Consider the following 23,144-nt stretch of genomic DNA (forward strand, 5'->3'; position numbering starts at 1 on the left):
CGAGCTCCCCAGTAACTTCCCTCACACTCATGCAACATCAACAGAGTAGTACTGAAACTGCACATGGGTGCACTGAAATCCCACTGAGGACTTCAATCATCAGCCCAGTTGCTGTCACCAACAGTAGTACTGCCTGTCGGCCACAGCAGCAGGAGCAGCAGCAGGAGCAGCTGCAGCAGCACAGGAGACAACCGCGGTCCAGTCGCCCGGATGAAGTCGTGCTACCGCCCCGCCAGGCTCCAGCAGTGACAGCCATAGACAATTTAGGGGGCGGGCTCTCTCGGATTTCCTCGCACCTTGTTATTGGCTGTTATCCGACAGTTGTATAACGTACGTACAATTTCGGGCACATTGTCTGAAAATGCGCAAATAAAGAAAATGGAGGCGGATCTGGCTCCAGCGCTGCTATCTGGAGCACAAGGAGCTGTGTAGCCTCCGTCGTGCGGGGAAAACACGTTGTCTTTTAGACTGTACGACTCACAATCCAGAAAGGAAAAAAAAGGTCTCCAGTTCCTTCTCTCCCAGGGAAGACGGAAGCCATCTACAAGGAGGACAGTGTCTTTCTCCGTGTACTGGTAAAGAAAAGACGACATGTGATGTCTTATAACGGGAGTGTGTGAAGTGATTATTACAACACGGACAATGTAGCCGATGAGCCACAAAGGAAACCTGAGGGTGAAGCACACAGGATCAACTCGGAGCACCGATCTGGTAAGGAGTCCCACTAAAGACCAGCTGCAGAGGAGCTATTAGCTGCTGCTTCACTGCTAGCTTGCATTGTGCTAGTCACTGAGGTAACGTTAGCTGGCTAGCTGTTAGCTTCACCCAGAGCATCAAACAGACGAGAGTTACTAACGCTCACCGGAGCTGTGTGTGTGTGTGTGTGTGTGTGTTGTTTTTTGTCGAGCTCGTTGCCTTTTGTCTGCTGTCCTCCGTCCAGGCTGGCTACAAGTACAGCATCTTACAACAGCACAGTCAAAGACAATACACAGCCTCCAGGTGCTCCTATAAAGAGTACAGCATGGGATGGTTTAAAGTGCTCACTTCTGTCCAAAATTATCACTGAGACCGACAGAGATACTTTACATGAGAAAGTTTTGCTGATGTTGTTGTTGTTATGCCTCTGCTGGTAATTATGTCTAAGTAGGCTTGAGGTAGCTCTTGCTTAATTGCTTTAGTAGTTTATAATGTGCACAGTAAGCCCTTTAAACAAGTTAACAAAGTAGTCACCCACTAGTTAATTAAATCCAACTATTTGCTCCTATAATCTCAGTGCCGTTATCTTGGATGATGCATCTCTGTTATCAGCCCACTGGAATAATAATTTCTCCTACCTAAACCAGTATGTCCATCTTTGACAAAGAGGTCGGCATTCCAGGTAGCCCTGCAGGTAGGGAAGCATCCCCTCCGCTCACCTGGTAGAGAGCATACTACATGAGCCGAGTCTGAATCCAGTCCAGTCACTTTGCTGCATGTCATCCCCTCTCTTTAATAAAGCGAAAAGCAAGAGATTTACTGACAAATATACTCCCGGGCCACTTTTATAGGTACACCTGGCTGCATTATATAGAAATGTGCTTTTAATATTATAATTTATATCTAATGTGCTTTGTAAATGGATTAATACAATGCATTCTAGTTGCACTGCAACTTACAACCTCAGTAATAACATATAGTTAAATGATTACATCTGTTATAGTCCCATGTTTTATTATTGCATTGGATTGTACAGATGATTAAAAAAATAGACTAATGAAAAGTAGTAAAAGTTAGGCCAACCTCTTACTACATAGTAGTATGTTTGTAATAAGTTTTTTTCTAACTATCAAATAAAACCCCATAACAAGTAAGTAAAGTGGTGATATACACTATGATTCTGTGGGGTGCATTGGTAGCTCACCTGGTAGAGTGTGCGCCCCATGTACAAAGGCTGAGTCCTTACCTTGCTGCATGTCATGCCCTCTCTCTCTCTCTCCCCACTTCCCTGTCTCTCTTCAGCTGCTCTTATCTAATAAATGAAATCCCATCTTTTGAAAAATTTGGATTTTGCACCTGTCCTTTTGGTATTCGCTATAATGCTCACCATTTAAGAAGAAATTGATTAACTTTGTTGATCAGGGCAAATTCTTTTTAGTAGGTAATGTATGTGTGGTCTGATTTGCCTGGCTTTGGCAAATGTCGGGTTAGGTTAGATTGGCTGTGTTGTCCTTGGTTTATTTTGAATTGTGTCCACTTAGGGAGGTTGTTTTTTAGCTATTTTGCTCCTTGCAGAGACAAGACACCTGCACAACTGTCACATGGGTACACGGTCAGTGAAAAGGCTTTGTTATTCACTACAGTTTGATAGACGGAAGAGAAAGGTAGTGTACATGTCACTGTAGCTGTTTCCCACCCCTGTGTGATTATATCAGCAATGTTGTTTCTTTTGCTGGTCATTTGATTCAGCCCTCCCGCTTATACATATTCTGCGGCCCGTCCCAAAGCTGGTCTCACTTACCCAGTAACATTCTAACAGTGGAGGTAGTGTGAGAAATACATTTATTTGTATGGATTGGCAAATTTTTACGGCTGTCCCTAAATATTTTCCTATTCGAGTAGTCCTTAAAGAAAGCCAATAGTCGACTAGTCGTTGCACATTTATGTTAATTTAATTATATATATATATATATTAACAGTCGCCTGCTAATGATAATGGAAATGAAAATTCTGAATGTGTCATAAAAACCAGCAAGGAGACTGAGCCTTTAGTTAGTTTATTTCAACACAGAGTTATAATAGTCCTGTCTGGAGCTGCTGTAAGTCAGCTGGCCTCTGATGGCCTGCTCCACTCGAGTTGTGAGGCCAGTTCCGACAGCATTCCCCGCTGGGTTTCTCCCTGTTCCTACACTAGGAACTACCCCTGCCCTTAGAGTTCCCTTAATAGTGTACTAATAGGACTGCTAACTAGCTAGTTGCAGCAGCTAGTACAGTTGGCATATGCAACAGCGCACTAGTAAGTGATTCCCTGTGCTACAAGAAAAACGCTCTGTGTTGCAACAATCCCTCGGATACTTTTGTCCCAGTGCGAGGCGCGGCTCCCAAACAAAGTTCTTCTGCGACTATCCGACTAATGAAAAGTGTGTACTAAGGATTAAGACAACTATTAGAACTATTAATGCGTTTCTGTCCTTGTCGCTCTATGTTGTGTGGTGTTGTGGTGGTTGTGTGGTACACCATGTAAACCGTATGTTACACACCAACAACACAACATGGCCAAGCTAACTAAGCATCGCCTGTCAGTCAGCATATACAGTGAGGCTGACAGCTGTTTTTATAATGTGATTGCTAGTTTTGTCAGCGCCATTGGAACTTGGCACACTCTAGGTATTTTCTTTTCAACACCATCAATGGTGCCATCTCAAACCAATTTTTTGTGAGGTTAGGTTAGATCGGTAGAGAGTCAAATCAACTGGTAAAATCTAGAAGCAGACTGCAGTAACGAAATGTTATGACTGCAACTTATGAAGTGGGACAAAGATGACCAGCCGTGGCATTAGGGCAGGGACAGGGGGCTGCTGGGGATGTATCCTGGGACAGTGGCTGGTGGCTGCAGAAAGACGCCATTAACCAGTGTTGTACATTAATAAAATATAATAATTAGTTTAACCGTAGTATTTCTGGTGACAGCTAGCAAGATCAGCAACATCTAACCGACAAGTCGACTAATCGCGCATGTCCCTTCTTTCATTGCCCATAGCACACGCTGGATGCAGATGGTGGTAGTAGTAAAAGTACAGAAGCTGAGATATGCAGAGATCATAACAAAAGTTCAGTGTAAGCGTTTGTTGCTTGGAGGTAGGGATGTGCGTATCCTGATGGCTCAACCATACAATGACACGTGAAAATGTTGTAAGTATGTGGGCCTACATAGACATGACTTGTGTCACATGCCACATTTAAAAAAATAAAATTAGTACAAAGTTTCCTCCTTGTGTTTGTATCACTGCAACTCAGCAAGGAAACTGTTTATGGAAACCTTTTTTCTCTGAAAAGACTAACTTTGGAAGGCACCCTCTTGATGATTTGTCTCAGGGCTTTGTTGCAATGAGCCCTGATAACAACCATATGAACAACCAGATATGCAACTCAACACATGCCACATTTGTAAGTTTCATGTTGCACTGGCACCATATGCTTGGCTGGGGAAAAAAACAATGGTTCCATTTTGCATTTGTTTGTTCCAACACACGTTCCACATCAAGCCTACTGAATCCAAGCATGAATCCATAGTAGTGAAAGCTTTGTATGCAATTGAGGAGGGGGACAGTCCTCCACTGGAGAGAAACTGCTACTAAAATGTCACCTCCCTGCACACACCCTATGTAAACCAGTAAAATGACATAATTCACAACACCCTTCAAGCTTCTGCGTAATGGTAAAATGTAAGCTGTGGGCAGCTGTTTGTCATCAGACATTTTGTGTACTTGTGCTTGGTTATGTTATGGAGCTAGCAAGGATGATCTAGATTTCTGTTGATTGTTGGATTACTAGTTAACAGGTGCACTGGTGTGGAGATGGATGTGGTTTCTCAAAATACAGGTGTCAAAAAAGTAGGAGGAGGGGGGGCACCGGGATAGCTCACCTGGTAGAGCTGGTGCCCAATGTACCAAGGCTGAGTCCTTGCTGCAGTGGCCATGGGTTTGACTCCGACCTATGGCCCTTTGCTGTCACTCCCTCTCTCTCTCTCTCTCTCCCCCCCTTTCCTTTTCCAGTCTGCAGCTGTCACTATTGATTATAAGGCAATAAAAGCCCCCCCCAAAAAAAATGTGGATGTGGATAGCTCTGTTCCATTTTGGTTTGCCATTGAGCTATTCCACTTACCCGGTATGCATCTCTGATTCGCCTGTAGGATTAGTTGTTTTGTCTGTAGCCCCATCCTTTCTCTTTGGCTGTGTCATTGATGTTTTCAGAGAATCCTCACCTGTGTTGGTTTGGTTTCATGTTAAGGCTTGTCAGTGTTAATGAGGCACTGCAGCTAGAAGCAATTTTATGAAGGACAATTTTAAGTAAATTTTTGCTACTACTTAGGGCTGGGAGTGTGGCCTCAATTTTTACGATTTTTATTTTATTTTCTTAAAAATAAACTTTACTTTAAAACTAAACTAAATTTACTTTAAATCAGAATTTTCACCTATTCTTTGCATCATTTAAAACGTATATTCAAATTAACTACTAACCCCCAAATTCCACCATGCACACCGTGGTCGCCAGAGTTGATCACTCTGTTCTAGGCAATGCTCTAAACTCAACCAGAATTCCCAGAAGCAGCTCTCCACTCTGCTCCACGGGGAATACGCAGCTGGTCTATTTTTGACGGTAGCCACGAGCCACTTGCATCAAGCAGCACAGAGCAGATCACACTAGCAGGAAGTCAGACACATAAACGGAAAAGAGAATCCAGTCAATTTTTTAAATAAAATACAGACTTGTATTTCACGCTAGGCTAGATCAACATTGTGGCACCAGGACAGAAGTCAGTGAGTCAGAGAAGATTTTAAGCAGGGAAATGGACCATCTTGTATCCCTTTTTTAATGTGATGGCAGGCTAGCAACACACTATAAAGACACTCCACTCCAGAAACGCTCTTGGTGAGATTTGACACGCGGATCACAGAACAAAACCCAGATGCAGACACGATGTTATAAAGCTGTGCCCCGTGGAATTTCGGGTAACATTTAGGATCTAGGATCATGTTGAATTTCCATGTTTACAGTCGCCCAAAATGGACAAACCAAACACTGGCTCTAGATAAGAGTGGTCACGCTTTTCACGGCCACTAGTTTCTCCTTCATGCTTTGAAGGGGATGGTGAAGCAAGGGAGTTGCTATTCTAGACACTGGACCCTTTTTAAAAAAAATCACATTCAAATTCACTGACAAACTGCTGGTGAAGCCAGCATTGTTCGTTTGGTCTGATAGAAACATGTCAAACTAGGGGTAGGAATGTCTCATAGACATAAAACTTGGGTGGTGTAAGTACAATTTATTTTTTTTGCCAAATTTACAAGCATTGGCTTGTGTGCTGAAGGAGTCTGCCAACACTCCCAGGTGGCTTGGTGTGCAGGTACATGCCTGCTACCTCAGAGCTTACATAGTGTTTCCTCCTACTGCTTTCCTGCTGTCTCTATCACTGCAGCTATGAAAATCAATCCAGTTAAGTCTGTGTTATTCTCTCACAGTATGCCATAAAAACCACAATAAACAAAATTATTGCAAGAAGACCCGGGGATAGAGGTTAGCCAAATCATAGAAACTCCTGGTTACCTTCTGGTTGCTGTTCTTGAAGTAACACTTTGGATTAGGATTGAGGATATAAAGTATTGTCCTGCTCTAGCAAGAATTCCCTGATTCATTTCTTAAGATTACTGGTGTTGATGGTAGCTTTATGAGCAACACTGATGAGATCCCAAACTGCTGGATCTGCACAAGTGGTATTCCATACAGAGACAAAGATATGTTTGGAGTTCCTCCAAAGTGAGGCCACCGACTTTTCATCTAACCAGTTCACTGTAGCTGCTGGTCCTGATATTGTGCATTATTATTATTTTGTAGGGTTTCTGAAAAAAATGGTGCCAGTCCACGTGATTTTAGTGTCTTGGACAAATTGGAGAAGTTCCTGTCTAATATCTGTTTATTGGGCTAAAAACTACATTATGCAAGAATTGGTATTATTTGCAATCTGTTTCCGAGTGCAATTCACAAATACCCAGTTTTCATAAATATGGATAGCTGTACATGTGCATTTGTTCTGATTTCATTACTTATGATCAAAATCTAGCCAGTCCGCAACTTACATCACGCAAGTGCCACAAACCAGACCACCTCAAGCCAACTAATATTACTTACTAGTGCAGCAGCAAGAAGGCCAGTTCAGCATTTGCAGCCTTTTATTTTGTGAAGCTCTCAATGACGACTAAAAAGTCAGTCCTAGATTCACTGTTGTCCGGCGACCTCTTGCTCAGTCACAGCCTCCTTTTTTCCTTAGCTTCCTCCGTCAATGTTGTCATTGGTTTTATCACCTCTGCCATGATGTCCATAAAGGCTGCTCTGTCTGTTTCCATCATCTGTACATCTTTTGCATTGATTACATTAATCTATTATTAGTTAGATCTTAGAGAGGATGCACCCTCCCTAATGTTTCAGAAAATGAAAACCATGTCTTTTTATATACAGGAATTGGCAGGTGATTGGATAAAATTTGTATGTGATAATTCACTTCCTATGGTCACATATTTATTATATACATGTTTCCATATTTTTTTTTACTTGTTTAAAGGAAATATTTAAAACTGAAGTCATCATTCAGTCCAGCAGCTGTCATTGTGTTGAGTGTTGAAATCCAGTACATCTCTCTCTGAGAGAGTAGTTTAGGTAGGTTGCCCCCTCTGGGTAGAGGAGTTACATGTTCAAGTCCAATGAAGTACAGAGTAGCTGGAGACCCATGGTTGGCTTCATGGTAGTGTTTGGATGTAACATAGTCCATGTTCCCTGTGCAAATGGTTGTTTTATGTTCTGAGATCCTTTGAGTGCTCTCTTTGTTTGTCACACGGACATGTAAGCATGTAGATGTACTGATGTTGTATTGCAATATATGAACAGTTTATTGGGAAACTTCTTTCCAGTGTGTGGATGGGAGAAAAAATTGGCGTTAGAGGTTGTTGCACTGGCTGCATTTTCCATATCTGAATCTGAACATCATTTAAATTGAGCCAAGTATAATTAGGTTCCATAGGTAGGTGTACAAGATTGTCAATGATTGTTGGTGCTTGTCCAAATGATAGGCGAGGGAGACCTTTAGTGATCTCACGCAGTGATGGTTCTGCATTTAGGATGTGCCAGTGCTTTTTGATCATGTCCAGGAGTTTCTGGTGACAGTGATTGAATTCATTTGTGAAGGTTATTCTTTTGGGTTTTTCAGATGTGACTTTAGGCTTGAGTAGCTCAGATCTGCCTTGTATTTGAATCGTCCCGTTCTGAACAGTTTCTTCTGAGTCATAAGAACTGTCCCTTAGGTACGTTTTGTTTCAAGTGGTTTGGGGGTTACTGTTGTGGTGGAGGAGGGTGCTTCGTTCCCTAGGTTTCCTGTAAATTGCTGTGTGGGTACTTCCATCCCGATGAAGATGGTGAGGTCCAGAAAGTTAATGGCATTAAGGTTATATTCCATTGTGAACTTTAGGAAAGAGCTACTTGAATTCACATATGTCTGAAACATGTTGAGCTCTTCCCTTGTGACATTCCTAAAATATCAAACTGTCATCTTTATACCTCTTTTGAGTTTTATTATTTGTTCTGAATGGATTTGCATTAGTGTTGTAGATTCTCTCTTCTTCCCAGCATGCCATAGCTAAGGATGCATATGCTGGAGCTGCTGCCGTGCCCATAGCAGTCCACTGAGTCTGTAGGAAATAGCGGTCCTTAAATCTGAAATAATTTTTTGTTAATATCAGGGTGAGCATTTCAAGTTACAGTTCTTTGGGGGGTAGGCTCTGGGGGTCTCTGTGAGAGAGATATTTAGAGATTGATGTTAAGCCTGTATTATTTGGAATACAAGTGTACAGGCTTTCCTCATCCATGGATACAAGTATTGTAGGGTTGTCTCCAGTGTAGTTATTAGGGCAACTGAGTACATCTTTTGTGTCTTTCAGAAAATAAGGTGCGGAAATTTCCAAATCTGTCATGAAACCCCCCCCGCACAAATTTCGATAGGGGTTCAGTGATGGATTGTATGCCTGAGACAATGGGCCTTTAGTGAGATTTTCTTTGTGTATTTCTGGGTTCCCGCACAGTATTGGAGTCCTGGGTTACTTTTCTGAGCGAAAGTCCAGTTCCTCTCAGAATAGTTACTGTAATTTTTTTTTCTTTTTAGATTTAGTTGGTGCGGCTTATATTCAGGTGCGCTCAAAAGTCCGGAAATTACAGTAATCAAATTTTCTTATTGGCTTTTCGCTTGCTGGTGGTCTGCTCAGCTTTCTGTCTCCTCTGAGCAGCAGCTACCTGCTCTCACACAGAGCTCAGAGGAAAGTTGGAGAGCTGACGACAGCTGCACACGTTACAATGCTATGCATGAAAGCTTCGCAAGTAACACAACTCAGTATAGCTCAATGCAGTATAGCATTGATCCCAGGTGTGAACCTATCGTGACGTCACCCATTGGTTTGTGGAGTACCGCTTGGAAGCCTTTTAGTTTGCTGTTTTGGACGTTGGACCATAAATCAATGAAGTCGGGTCATTTCTCCATTAGAGTGCATGTTATTGTGTTTTATTGCAGCCAAAGGAGAGCCCCCTACTGGCCATTATATAGAATGCAGGTTTTAAAACACTTCCGTGTCACTTTACAGACCCAGAAGCTCTATCATATATATATATATATATATATATATATATATATATATATATATATATATACCAGTGTGGTATTAGTTTAGCATCAAAACAGCACTGATGTTGCACATTGTACAATTGGTGTCTTTTGGACTTAATGAGAAAACAAAATCCAAAACTTGTGTTCTATTTATTAAACTTAAACGTTCTCCGTTAGCTCGAAAGGTGGCTTTGAGTAGCTTGCTACATCTTGGAAGCAGTAGTTAGATGGGATTCACAGAACAGATTACAGCGGCAACCCAGTTTCAAAGCAAAATAACACATCCATAAAAACCTCTTAAATCACTCCTGCAATTGAATCCACTACTCCACTATTCCTCTGTATGCTCAGTATTTCCAAATGCTGATATAATTTCGCCACAGTAAATACACAAACAAAATGCATAGCTTTTTTGCCAGCTAGTTGCACGGGACTGCAATAAATAGTTAACTCCACTAATCAAAGATGTGAAAAAAGGGAATCTTACCATCCACCATAAGCCTTAAAGGTCCAATGTCATCTGAAAATAGGATCGTAATTTGTTAGTTACCTTAGACTGAGACATTTCTTTCTACAGATACCAGGGTTCACCCACCGTGGAGTCCGCCAAGTTGAACTGCCATGTTTCTACAGTAGCCCAGAATAGACAAACCAAATACTGGCTCTAGATGGGTCCATTTGCATTTTTCACACGTTTTACACCCACCACAGTTTATCCCTCATGGCTAAATGCCACTAAATCCTACATACTGGATGGTTGGTTGTTGGTAGATTGTCAAGATATGTAAAACAAGCTAGCACGGTAAGACGTGGCACAGAGATAACGGCCTTTACCATTTCACAGGCACAAGCCTTGATTTCTGTCTTGTCTGGGGCAATAGCCACTGATTCCAATTTTTATCTTGCAAAATCAAACTGCAATACAGGTAATAATGATAGCATTTCTTTCCTTTTTACAGGCAGCCAGGTTTGATGTCTTTCAAGATTTAGATGCCAGCAGACATTTTACCAGGTACAAATGTTTTTTCAAGTTAGATGTGTGATGTTTTTTTCTTTGAGCTTGTCCCATACCTATTATTTCAGTCGATCACCAGAGAGAGAAGAAAATGGGCACACCTTCACAGTGCCAATTCAGACCCTTCTCACATTCATTTTGAATAGAGTCTTTTACACTGCCTCATTCAACAACAATATAGATCTGGGATCAAAAGCTACCTACTATATACCCAGTTAACGCCCGCAGTTCTCCTCCCATGCTGAAAACAGTCTGGGCTAATCCCTCCCCAACCCTACCCAAGCGTTTGCTGAACTGCAGCCTCAGAAGCTGCAGTTCTTCCGTTCTCCTGATATGTTTGCTGATTCGGGAGGTTCACAGGCCAGCTAATCCTGAAAGGCCATCAGGCTCCTTCACTGCTGGTGTCCACCAAATGCGAAATACAGATGTGACACTGATGTCTTTCTGGTCGCAACTTTAAGATGTCGTATCCACATTTTAGGCTTAGAACATGGCCTACTTGGATTAAGCATCCCCTGTCTCCCTGGAATATTGAAAATGTTCTCAATCTTCCTAATTAACCCTCACAAGTCATTTTGGTTTTTCCAGGTTTGTTTGGTAGTCTTCGCTGCCACCTTATCCAACTCACCACCCAGTGGTGATCAGTTGTCTCTGCTCCACTCTTCACCAGAGTTTCCTCAGTGTATTGCCCCAGATTTGATGAAATGACACCAAAGTTTATGATGATCTTTTGTCTAAGTGTTGTTGTACCAAGTACCCTTTTGAAATACTGTGCTCAAACATGGTGTTTTGGGCAGTGCATGACTAGCACAGAAATCCATTAACAAAGCACCACTCTAGTCCAGATCAGGCAGGCCTTTCCTTCCAATTACCCACACTCAGGTTTCTCTGTTGTTGCCCATATAAGCATTCAAGTCTTACAACTATCTCTCCTGAACCCCATCGATAGACACCAAGGAGGCCATCAACTCTAGGCACCTCTTTGGTGCAAGGGTCAGTCAGAGCCTGCCTAACGGTGACATGCATTCAGAGAATTCCAACCCTATGTCAAGAAAGTTGAGATCCCTGATCCGCTAAAACCACTTTAGAAAGCAAAGGGCTTTCCATCGTCCAGCCCTACAGTGGAAAACAGGGGACTTTTCATCGAGTGATGAAGAAAGATAACGGAACATTAGGGCCTCTCCGTCTGAATGACGCAATGCACAGAGATTATAATAACCAAGAGCTGTATAATGATTGAAGTTGATTCTATATTACAAAATGAAATATGTAACAATGAAAGGTAACATGATTATATGATTGTAACTAATTGTTTGATTATTAATGAGTATTAATGCACAACAGTAAGTTACAAACTATGGAAAATAAGGTCAAAAGTAAATCATGTTGAAATATTGAGTAACTTGGTGAGAAGGTATTACAACATGATCAAAGGGGAAAGTTGACAAAGGAGAGAAGCAAAAGTAAATTGTCTGTCCATGTAACCTGTCCATCTTAACCTGGGCAATTTAACATTTGCTCTGGTAATTATAAAACATTAATTATGACAGCCAAAACCCAAATATTATGAATTTTCTATTATTTAAAACAGAAAAAAGCAGCTAATCTTTTGAGGGACTGGAACTAGAAGATATTTGGTGTAATGGGTAATAGCACCTGTGGAGTCGAGGTGAGCAAAAATAAATATTGCTCCACCTTTTACAAAAGCTCTGGCTCCTTCCCTTACATTTGACACATGAGAAATTTGTTCCAGTAGCTTGATGCCAGTGCACCGAGCTTTCAACCATAGCCCACTACTTGGCTGACAGTGCACCTAACCCATGTGCCATTGTTCCTGCCTCTATTCTTAGTCATTTTTTTAGTAGGTTGTTTAATGTTTACAATAATATTAATGCTGTTTTTTTTTTTTTAGGTTTCCATCCAGATGTAACCCACATCATCCTGGATAATCCTGTTCCCTCTATGTCCAAGAAAAGGTCAGATTTTCCCTTTTTTAATTATTGTGTACATTTTTGTTTTATAATGTAATTTGTCTTTTATAATTCTATGCTATTTGTGTTTTCAGGATTGGGTAAAATAAGCCCTAGCTTCCAGTCCCTGCAGAGAATGGCTCATGAGTGGGATTCATACTTCCATAACATTTCACCTCTATCATCGGATTCAAGCACTTTGAGAAAGACATCAGAATCAGAGGGAAGTCTTCCCCAGCACATAGAGAACCTCATTGGAAACCATGACTTCTCTGGCACAGTGGCTTCACAAGAAACACCTGCAACAAACTCAGACTCAAACTTCAACACAAACTTTTATTCCAATCCCAGTACTGGAAATTCCAGATCAGACTGTGTTTATCAACAATACTACAAGGAAATGACATGGCAAGCTGATGGAGAACAAATGGAAAAGGATTACTTGCCAGATTTTGCCACAGATGGATTATCAACACCAACATCTTTTTCTTCTACATCTTTTGCAGCAGATTTACAAGGACTTAAGCAAGACTGTGGATTGCTAGCTACATCATTTCTTGAGGACTATTCAGATGTCAGTAGCTGCTCAGATGCAGACGTGGCTGAAACAAGATCCTCTTGTAAATTTATGGCAGGTAATTCGGTTCCAAAACCTAAAACTGATATTTCTGTAAAACCTAACTCATCGGAATGGCTTTTCACTCATACTGATAATGTGACATTTCCTACTGAGAGTCTATGCCCTAATATGTCAGACACTAATGTAATTTTTTCAAGTCCATCAGATGTGAAGACAGGAGAAAACACTGTTGAACATACACAAGGCAAGATGGAAAGTCCAGTAAACACTGTCAAATCTTGTGCTGGACACAATCAGACCTCTACTACATCTAACATGATGATGACTACAGGGAGTGAGACTGTAAAGGATATAAATGATCATAATTGTCAAGATCAGAAAGAAAAGGAGGATGTGGAAAAAGACCTCACTCAAGAAAATCATTCAAACATTTCGATAGGGACCCATGAAAACCTTACTGGTAATGGAATAGAGAAGTACCAGGATGGCAAGGAGGATAAGCAGATCACTGCAACTGCACCTAATATGAATACAATTGACAATGAGCAAGATCACTTGGATGAAAAACTCCTAAGAAAGGAAATGGAGGAATCATTCAACCAAGAAAATAAGGGATTTGATTATTCCAACCCCGCAGATGGTCAAGATAGAAATATGAGAGAGGATGAGCAGGACAAAAGTAAAGGCTTAAAAGAGCAAATAAAGGAATCAGGTTCATCAGAAAATGAGGTTTTGGATGAGCAGAAATCCACAAATCACAACTCCATTGATGGTCAAGATGAAAATATGGAAACTGACTGTCGGGACAAAGATATTCTGTCAAATGTCTCTCAATCTTCAGATGAAAAGGTGTCCGATTGTAAAGATACTTCTCAGGAACTGAGGGGATTCACAAGTACCTTGAAAAGTAATGCCAGTAACAAGAATGAGCGAGGTGTTGCAAGAAACCCAGAATCCTGCTTAGATCCAAATGGCTCCAACACGGATGTAAACCTCTGTATCGAAAAAGAATGTGCAGCAGAGAAGACAAATACCACTTCTTTCTCAGGTACAGATTGTAATGGTCCTGGTGTCACCAGTGACAGTTCATCTATTGATAATAGTGACAAGAACAAGCAAGGTATTGCTGGTCATGTAGAAGCATGCTTGCACCCAAAAAGCTCAAGCACAGACATACATTCCAGTTTAGAAGAGGAAATGAGAAAAGAAGAAACCACGACCCCTCCAACAGATCCAGATTGTAGTGGACCTGCTGTGACCAGTGACAATAAACAACAAAGTGTTTCTAATAGTTCAGAACAGTGCTTAAAGACAAACACCTTGAGCACTGACATAAATCCCTGTCCATCAGAGAATACAAATACAACCTCTTCTCCAGATCAGCAACAGTCACTACATCAAAGTCCCATGGGCCTAGAATCAGAAAGCTTGATTGGAGATGTTGCTGAAAATGCAAGAGAGTCATTTGAAGAGCTGGATATATCCACAGAGGAACCGTCAGTGCTTAGCATGGTGTATGGTGAACCTCTATCAAGAGAAGACTCGTCATGTGACACTGATGAAACAAAACTTGACGCACGTCAACATAAAGTCACTTCTTTGACCACACCTGATGGTAACACCTTGAACCATTCAGAAGGACAAGCACCTAGCAACCAGCAACTAAAATCCTCTCTACAAATGAGAAAAAGCCTGCAGCCTGTTGTTATATTGAAAACCTTAGAGTCAGTGAACGTAACAAGTAACTCATATCATTGTGCAGGTTGCCAACACACAGAGAACAATGTGGATCATCTAATTGAACACCACCATTGTTGCCATTCAGTACACAATTTCCAGCATTGTAACGCTTGTAATATCTACCTGATGAGAAATGAACCAGAAGAAAAACATTTGTGTTATGGAACTAAAGAATGCCCCGAACTTCCTTCTGATCCCAGCCAACAAAAGAAAAAACACCATGGCCGCCACAAGTGCATTAGGTGTGGGCTGACATTTTCAAAAATACTTCAGTATATCAAGCATATGCGGACTCACACTGGCAAAACACCTTTTCAGTGTAAGGGATGTGGATTATATTTTGCACAGGCTGGTAGCCTGCAAAGACACAAGCGTATACCTGGTAGATGCAAGCAGTCAAAACCTCCAGTTACAAATACTGATGCTGTTATCAACAAAACTACAACACTACCAGTTAAGGACTTGGTACAGAACAAACCATGTGTAAATCTACCTGAATGTTACGTAAAGCTTGTTGACATCTCCAAAACTAACCTGTGTCGTGTATGTGGTAAAACGTTCTCAACTGCAGAGAAGGCCAAAAAGCACTTCTACAACGTGCACAAGGGAAAGAGTTTGGTGGTTTTGCCCAGTCAGTGTATCACAAAACCTAATGATGAGAACAGCGAAAAAGCAAAGAATGAGATAAAAGGAAAATATAAATGTCCTCTTTGTCCACGGCTTTTCAAGTACTCATACAACAGGGCTCGACATTTGCGTGACTGTGTCAGAGATAAAGTATATGGAGGCAAGGGAAAAATTGGTGGTAAATACCGGTGTCCCTTGTGTCACGCTACCTTCACTATGCCATCCAACCGATACAGACATATTAAAACAGTTTGCCTCCGAGACTTTCTTAATCGGCTGGCAAAAGAGAGAGCAAACACAAGGCAAAATGTTGAACAGGACAAAACAAAGGAAATTGAACAGAAAACACTGTCAAAGGAAAATGAACAGAGAACACAGTCAAAGGAAAATGAACAGAAAAAACAAGCACCCCCAGCTGTAAAAGCCCACAAGAATGTACCACGTTACAAGTGCAATCTTTGTCCAGCAGTTTTTTGTCATGCTTCTGGAAAGTACAGACATATGAAGAAACATGAGTTGTTTAAACTCACTGGCAAAATGTTCAGGTACAGGAATTCCGTTTTCTCTACACTGTGTAAACCAGCAACTTTAGGTAATATAAAGACAGAAGAGAGTAAGGGTAGCTTAAAATCAATTGAAGCAAATCTTTCTCTAAGCTGTCATTTTTGTGGAAAATGTTTTGGCACGTCACAGTCACTGAAGAAACATGAGCGCAATCACAGAGGCGAAAGACCATACCGCTGTCTGGAATGTGGAAAACGATTCAAGAAACGTGCCTATCTGATTGGACATAAAATTGTTCACCAGAAGAGGATACAGTGCACTGTCTGCAGAAAAATTCTTCCAACTATTGGGGAGCTGATCCAGCACACAAGCTCGCATCTTAAAAAGGGAAAGCTTCAATGCCCAGACTGCCATCTGCAGTTCCAGTATCCTGCACATCTCCTCAGGCATCTAGACAGCCACAAAAATAGAGAAAACAAGGCATCTCAGCTTGAAGAGAAACCACAATTAAAACCACAGCAGTCCTTGGAAACTGTAAAAGAGAAGAGTGGACCAAAGCAGCTACAGTGTTCCTTATGCAAAGAGGTGTTTGATGATGCCCAAGTACTAAGAAAACATTGTCTTACACACATATCTGGGTCTTCGTCAAACCAGTGTCCATTTTGCAAACACAATTTCACTACTCGCCGCTATTTGCTGCGCCACATGATCAAACATACTGGAGCCAAACCCTTTTCCTGTAATGACTGTGGAAAAGAGTTTTACCGTGACTTGTACCTTAAACTTCACAGCGAGAAGTGTTTACCTGCTCAAACCAGACGCCTTGTCGCAATGGAGTCCAACATGAAGACAAAGGGTTCACATCATTGTTCCTATTGTCCACGAGTGTTTTCGAAGAAAAACCGCCTGAAAAGTCATCACCGTGGTCACAAGACAAACACTCTGCTTCTATGTTCCAGATGTGGGCAGTACTTTGGATTTAGAAAATTAAACCAACATCAAAAGAACTGTGTGGGGACAGAGCTCAACACTGGCTTATCATCTCCTAATGGCAATTTCAGTAAAAGCGCTTCTCAGACAAGCCATAAAAAGGCTTTACAGTCCAAGATGCTTCAGTTTAAATGTACTCACTGTACACAGAGGTTCAGGTACAAATCATTACTCTTGAGACATCTTGTTTCACATACTGGTGTGCAACCCTATGCATGTGTTCACTGTGGCCACAGATATCGAACCCAGACAATGTGTTTGCAGCACGAAGTTTTCTGTGATGGCGATTACAAAGAGGGCCAGACAAAACTCAAAAGTGGTGCGGCAAAAAAATTGTCAAATATACAAAAGCCCCAAGCAGAACGTGAACCTGAATACAAGTGCAAATTCTGCACCAAGACTTTCATGAAATCACGAAACCTGAGACGTCACATCTTGACACATAATGAAGTGAAGCCTTATCGCTGCAAAGCTTGTGACAGCTGCTTTTCAAGGTATGATCATCTAAAAGTACACCAGAATCGTTGTAAAGGGAAAAGATCACGATTGGAAGTCTGTATTCCCAAAATCAGTTTAGATGATGTTGGCAAGGGTTGGCAAAATAGGTTTGGCATAGAGCCTGCTGAAAAACAGGAGACATTTGAGTGTGAAATCTGTGCAAGGAGCTTCTCAACTCAATCTAAATTTTCTCGACATAACACTATGTTCCATGTTGCAAAATTATTCAAGTGCACACGCTGTGGCGCATCATTTGCTCATGAAAAATCTATGAAAAAGCATAGGAAGATGAGAAAGTGCAGAAAGGTATCCAAAGAAACAAATGCTTCTCTACCACTGGGAACTAATCCACCAACAGAAAATGTGACCACAGCCCTTGATGGGGTGAGAAACAGAGTTATTCAGAGGATCCAGCCTCATCTCAACAAAAAGTACAAATACGTATGTAGTTATTGCCCCCGTGCTTTTGGAAACAGTTGGCAATTAGGCGTGCACACCCGCCTGCACACAGGAGAGAGGCCATATTCCTGTGATTTTTGTGGTCAGGGATTTATTAGGAAGGATTATCTACAGCGTCATTTCCAGAAATGCACTGAGAAAGTGCTCTGTGACAGATGTGGAGGATTTTTCCCACAAGTCAAGCTTGAAAATCACAAAAAATGTTGCACTTCAGCACCAAGCTTATCGAAGTCAGCAGTTTGCCAAAGCCAACAGTCAATTTCTCAGAGCCCACCAAAAGGGTTTTCTTGTGCATACTGTAGTTCCCGGTTTTTGCTATTTTCACAGCTCCAAGAGCATTTTTTAGATGCACACAAGATGGAAACAATGGCCCCACCAGTGACAACTGCTCCCCTGCAACACCATCTGTCAAATATACCAAGCATCAAAGAAGAGCCTTTGGATGAGAGTTGTGACGAACGGCTTAGTGATGGTGCTAGTTTAATCTGTAAACTAGATACAGCTCTTGATGGGGAGGTCCCCAAACCATTTTCTTGCCCAGAGTGCAATATGTCCTTCTCAAATAAAGCTGGACTAACTGGTCATCTGCGTGTACACACAATGGAGCATCCTTTTTACTGTAAAACATGCAAAAGAGGCTTCTGGAATAAAAGTCTTCTCCGCAATCACAACAGGAAATGCAGATATGGACATATTTCACGGAGGAAAACAACCCAAGAGTTGGAAGTCCCTTTGAAAGCAGAGCTTGATTTTGCACTGAATGACTCTGTTCTGGTGTTCAAAGAAGGCTCCAAAACAACTGGCACTGGGGTTTTGCAGACCAACTTCTCATGTAAAGAGGACTTTATGGATGAATCTCCACAAAATTTAGAAGCAAATGAGGTGCAAGGCAACTCAAGCAAAGAGAAGAAAGCTGTGCAGTACCAGTGTTCAGAATGTGACCAGAGCTTCACAGATGGCTTAATGCTCATTAGTCATCTTGAAGACCATGGACGACAGGAACAAGAGAAAAAGCGCAATACATGTAGTAAGTGTGGGCGGGTATGTACTAGTCCAGGAAATCTTGAAAAACACATGAAGATTCATGGAGTCAATAAGAAACACTCTTGCCCTGACTGCGACAAGACGGTTGACACCTTATCTGATTTGGAAATCCACAGAACATGTCATGACTCCAATAGACCTTATGCTTGCAAACTGTGTAATCAGAGGTTTTGGACAAGACCATCTTTATGTAATCATTACAGTGAAGATCATCCAGATGATGTATATAATTGCCGTTTCTGTAACAAGACCTATGCAGCTAAAAAATCGCTGGCAAGACACTATAGGAAGTGGCATCAAAAAGAGCTGAAGGATCGTGAAAGTACTGTACAGGAAAAGAGCAGCACTGAACAACAGTCCACTGGTCTGGTAAGTACGACTGGTGAAAGCGATGCAGATGAAAATAATGGCACCGAGGACAGCGACTCAGACTCTGCACCATACTTCCCGTGCCATGTGTGTGGCAAGACGTTTCCAACATCAGAAAGTCTTGAGGATCATCAGCGGTGTCACCTGGGTGAAAAACCGCATGAATGTGCAGAATGTGGTAGATGTTTTTTCCAGGCATCCCAGTTGCAGCAGCATCAACGAATGCACAAGTCTGAATTTCAGTGTCAGGCATGCGGCAGGGGTTTTGTCTCTCTCTTTGCACTGCGTAAACATAAGCATACTCATGGAAAGAGCCGTCCTTACCGTTGTTCCAAGTGTGACTTCAGTTTCACAGGGCCCGCACAGTTGGCAGAACACATGTCCACCCACCGCGAAGAGAACTTCCCATGTGACATATGCAATCTAGTGTTTCCCTCCAAGAGTAGTAGAGCTGAACATCGGAAAAGACACTCTAAATCAGGTCACCCACCTTCAGTTTCATGGAAAGAACAAGAAAAGTCTGCTTCACTTTCTGAAAGCTCATCAGTATTTAACAAAGAACTTAAATATCGCTGTGGTGTTTGCAGTGAGCGTTTCAGAGACCCAGAGGAGCTCTCAGAGCATGGTTGCATGGCAGCCAAAGAGCGACCATACTCCTGTTCAGACTGCGATAAACATTTTCTGCATGCATCTCACCTGAAAAAGCACAGGAGCACCCATCAACTATCATGGTCTAATAATGAATATCCATGTAATCACTGCAACAATAGCTTTTCCTCAGCTCAGCACTTCCTCAGCCATCTCAAGAGCCATGTTGATACAGGAATTAAACGTAAGACTGAAGGTAAAGACGGAGGTCCTTCACATGGTTTCATATGTCCAGTTTGCCATGAGTGTTTTGCCAGTGCCACCGAATTGATTGGTCATTTCCCCACGCATCCTGACAGATCATTTGGATGCAAAACTTGTAAAATGACATTTTCTTCTGGAAGTAAGCTTAAAGAACACGAGTGTCTTCACCTGACATCAGCTACTGAATTTGAATGCACAAAGTGTGGCCAGAGCTTTTTGGGAAAGGATGCATTCTGTCAGCACCACTGTTCCCACCAACAGCGCACAGTATCTGAGAACGAGTACTCAAGTCCATCAGCCCCTCCAACTTATCATCAAGCAGTAGGAGAGGAGGAGGAGGTCGATGTTACTGGAGAGGACTTGTACAATTGCCCTGTTTGCTCAATGCAGTTCTCTTCTAAAAGTGTTCTCTTGGAACATCAAAATAAACATCATCCAAATGACAAGCCATTCAAATGTGGGATTTGTGGAAAAACATTTGCCGTGAAGCGGTACCTTAGAGAGCATGAGCGAAGGCATCGTCAAAGATATGCTGCTCAAACCACTGCCCAATTGACAGAAAACAAGCTCAGATGTACCCAGTGTCACACCGAATTCAATACGGCACAAGATCTGTCTTTGCATATGAGATTGCATGCTGAGAAAGAAGTTGGAGATTACCGCTGTGACATGTGCTACAAGTCATTCAGCCAGTGGTCTCTCCTTAAGCAGCACCAAGAGAGTCATGTTGGCCAAGTTGTATATGAATGCAACGAATGCGACAAAGCCTTTGCTTTTCCTCACCTACTGGAGGAACATCAACAGACTCACGTTGGGTCCTCTCATTAATGGTTGTTACCTACCATCTACCTTCTTTTCTTGAAATCCCTTTCATGCCTTACATCTGACTTTGTATGGGACTTGTCTTTATTCAACAGCAAAGTCTTTCAATTTGAGAGCATGACTTCATGATTTCACATTCAGATTTTGTAATGCTTTCCCTCAAAACCCTGCCCTCACACTTAAAAAGACTCCTTGCGCTTTGATTTGCTCTGCCTCTGCTCTAACAGTATACTTGCACTCAGATGTATTGTAGCTTGCACAGATATCCTGCACTCTAGCTTCAACCTTTCTCCTCACACTTAGGCAGCTTCTGTGCAATTGTGAAGCAGAATTCCAGGTGTAGTGTTGACCAATGAATCGATCCCTGCCTCATTGCGGGTGCGGTCACTCTTTAGTCTGAAAATATGATTCACTATAATTCAATTTTATGGAATTAATAGCACAATTAAATTTAAAAAAACTTTGGTGGTCCATGAGTCATGCTCTCGTTTTGGAAGACTGCGCTCTTGAATGAGGATAAGAGAAAAGCCCCATTAGCGTACCTCCACTATTTGTATTTTTAGTTGTTGATGGATGCTTGCAAAGCTCTTGGCTCATGTCAGTATGATAGGGCATCCTCCTATTTCTTTTTACATGGTATATTTTTCTGGTTCTGAAATTGGAATTTGTATACCATAAATTAGCCACATAGTTACTTGACAGTGTTTGTAAATCTATGACAAAATTGTGTAAAGCTGTTTAATATTCTGGTTGATGAATATAGACAAAACATGATGGCATAAGATTCATGAAATGTCTTAGATAATGGCATTTTTGATCAATCATGGTCATGTTTGACACTTATTTTGAAACAGTTTATAGTCAGTTTTGTTATAATATGTAAGATATGATCGAAATGGTCATTTTAATCGATTGGAATTTTTTATGACTGTTCATGTACTATAGATCATTTTGTAATTTTCAGTTTAACATTTCCCTGTGTTTGTCATGGGTTGCATTTTTGATATTGATAAGCATCTTGTACAGACTCAAAATGATGTTCTTATTAAATATTCTTTTCTCAACCCAAGGATGTTACTTTCTTAAGAAATTTGAGTTGATGCATTCAATTAAGGAGTAAAGTCAACTAGAAAATCTACATGTGTTTGTATTTATTTGTATTTAGGGGGAGGCTAACCGAAAGGAAGCTAAAAATCTTAGTAAATGTTGTAGTTAATTTAAAGGTCCAGTGTGTAACATTTAGGAGGATCTACTGGCAGAAATGGAATATAATATTCATATGTATGTTTTCATTCGTGTGTAATCACTTTAATATAGGAATTGTGTTTTTGTTACTTTAGAATGAGCTGTTTTTAATCTACAGTTGCCATGAGTCACCTTCCATGAAGGCCACCATGTTGAGCCGCATTGTTTCTACAGCACCCTGGAACGGCAAAAAGAAGAAACTATAGTGAAATCTGCAAAAAACGTTAACGGCCCTATTCTAGTGCCAGTGTTTGGTTTGTTTGTTCTGGACTACGGTAGAAACATGGTGGTTCAGCATGGCGGCCTGGAAGGCAACCTGCAAGATAGGAAAAGGCTCATTATAAGGTAACCAGAACATAACGATTCTTATTTTCAGGTGATAATACACTAATGAGAGCATAGTTATGAATACTGCCTCCAAAATGTTACATATTGGACCTTTTTTAAATCACAAACCCGAAGAAGTGGAAGTAAGAGAAACCGTTACATAGTATGATGAATGAAAATTCCTTTTAAGTTTTACTACTACTGCCACAGTAAATTATTTGTGTAGTGTTATACATTATACAGCAGTGTGATTTACTAGAGCAAAAAATCAATCAAAAAAACACTCCTGAATTTAAGGCCATTTGGTCCAATTTACAGGCATAACTGTAAACAAGTAAAAGCTTTCAACGCAGACTAAAGTCAACATGTAGGTTAAGTGAACTTCCAGCTAAAGTGCTGAATTAAATATAGAGAACATTTTTGTTTCTTGTAGCTTATTTAACTGAATGCTATTTGAAAATAGATTTAATGGTAGAAATGGCTACAGTCATGGTCAATCTTTATTTATGGGTTTAATTTAAAACAGAATTAGATTTTATGTCAAAATATATATATTTCAAGTGTGTTTTGTAAAAATTAACACTGATAAAAAAACATGACCTCTTAAGTAGGTAATCCTAACCAAATCAAAGTGATAATACAATAAAAATAATATTTATATACTCTGACTTATGGATATAGTAGGACATGAAGGAATTGTGT

The 23,144-nt window shown here is 41.0% G+C and overlaps 1 protein-coding gene across 3 annotated transcripts; it reads left to right on the top strand.

Annotated features, from left to right (window-relative positions):
• Positions 1 to 22,008, top strand: znf1035 (zinc finger protein 1035). 3 transcript variants are annotated; one of them, XM_051405492.1, is made up of 5 exons: positions 1 to 711; positions 10,360 to 10,412; positions 12,328 to 12,391; positions 12,481 to 13,020; positions 13,163 to 22,008. In XM_051405492.1, exon 5 carries the CDS (start codon positions 13,215 to 13,217, stop codon positions 20,874 to 20,876), a length of 7,662 nt encoding a protein of 2,553 aa, XP_051261452.1. In that variant the 5' UTR covers positions 1 to 711; positions 10,360 to 10,412; positions 12,328 to 12,391; positions 12,481 to 13,020; positions 13,163 to 13,214; the 3' UTR covers positions 20,877 to 22,008. The 3 variants fall into 3 exon arrangements, with proteins under 3 accessions (XP_051261452.1, XP_051261449.1, XP_051261450.1); XM_051405489.1 differs by having other exon boundaries at positions 12,481 to 22,008; XM_051405490.1 differs by lacking the exon at positions 10,360 to 10,412 and having other exon boundaries at positions 12,481 to 22,008.
• Positions 22,009 to 23,144: the final 1,136 nt, after the last annotated feature.

The sequence above is a fragment of the Dicentrarchus labrax genome, unplaced genomic scaffold (genome assembly GCF_905237075.1).
Source record: "Dicentrarchus labrax unplaced genomic scaffold, dlabrax2021, whole genome shotgun sequence".
Taxonomy (NCBI): Eukaryota; Metazoa; Chordata; class Actinopteri; family Moronidae; genus Dicentrarchus; species Dicentrarchus labrax.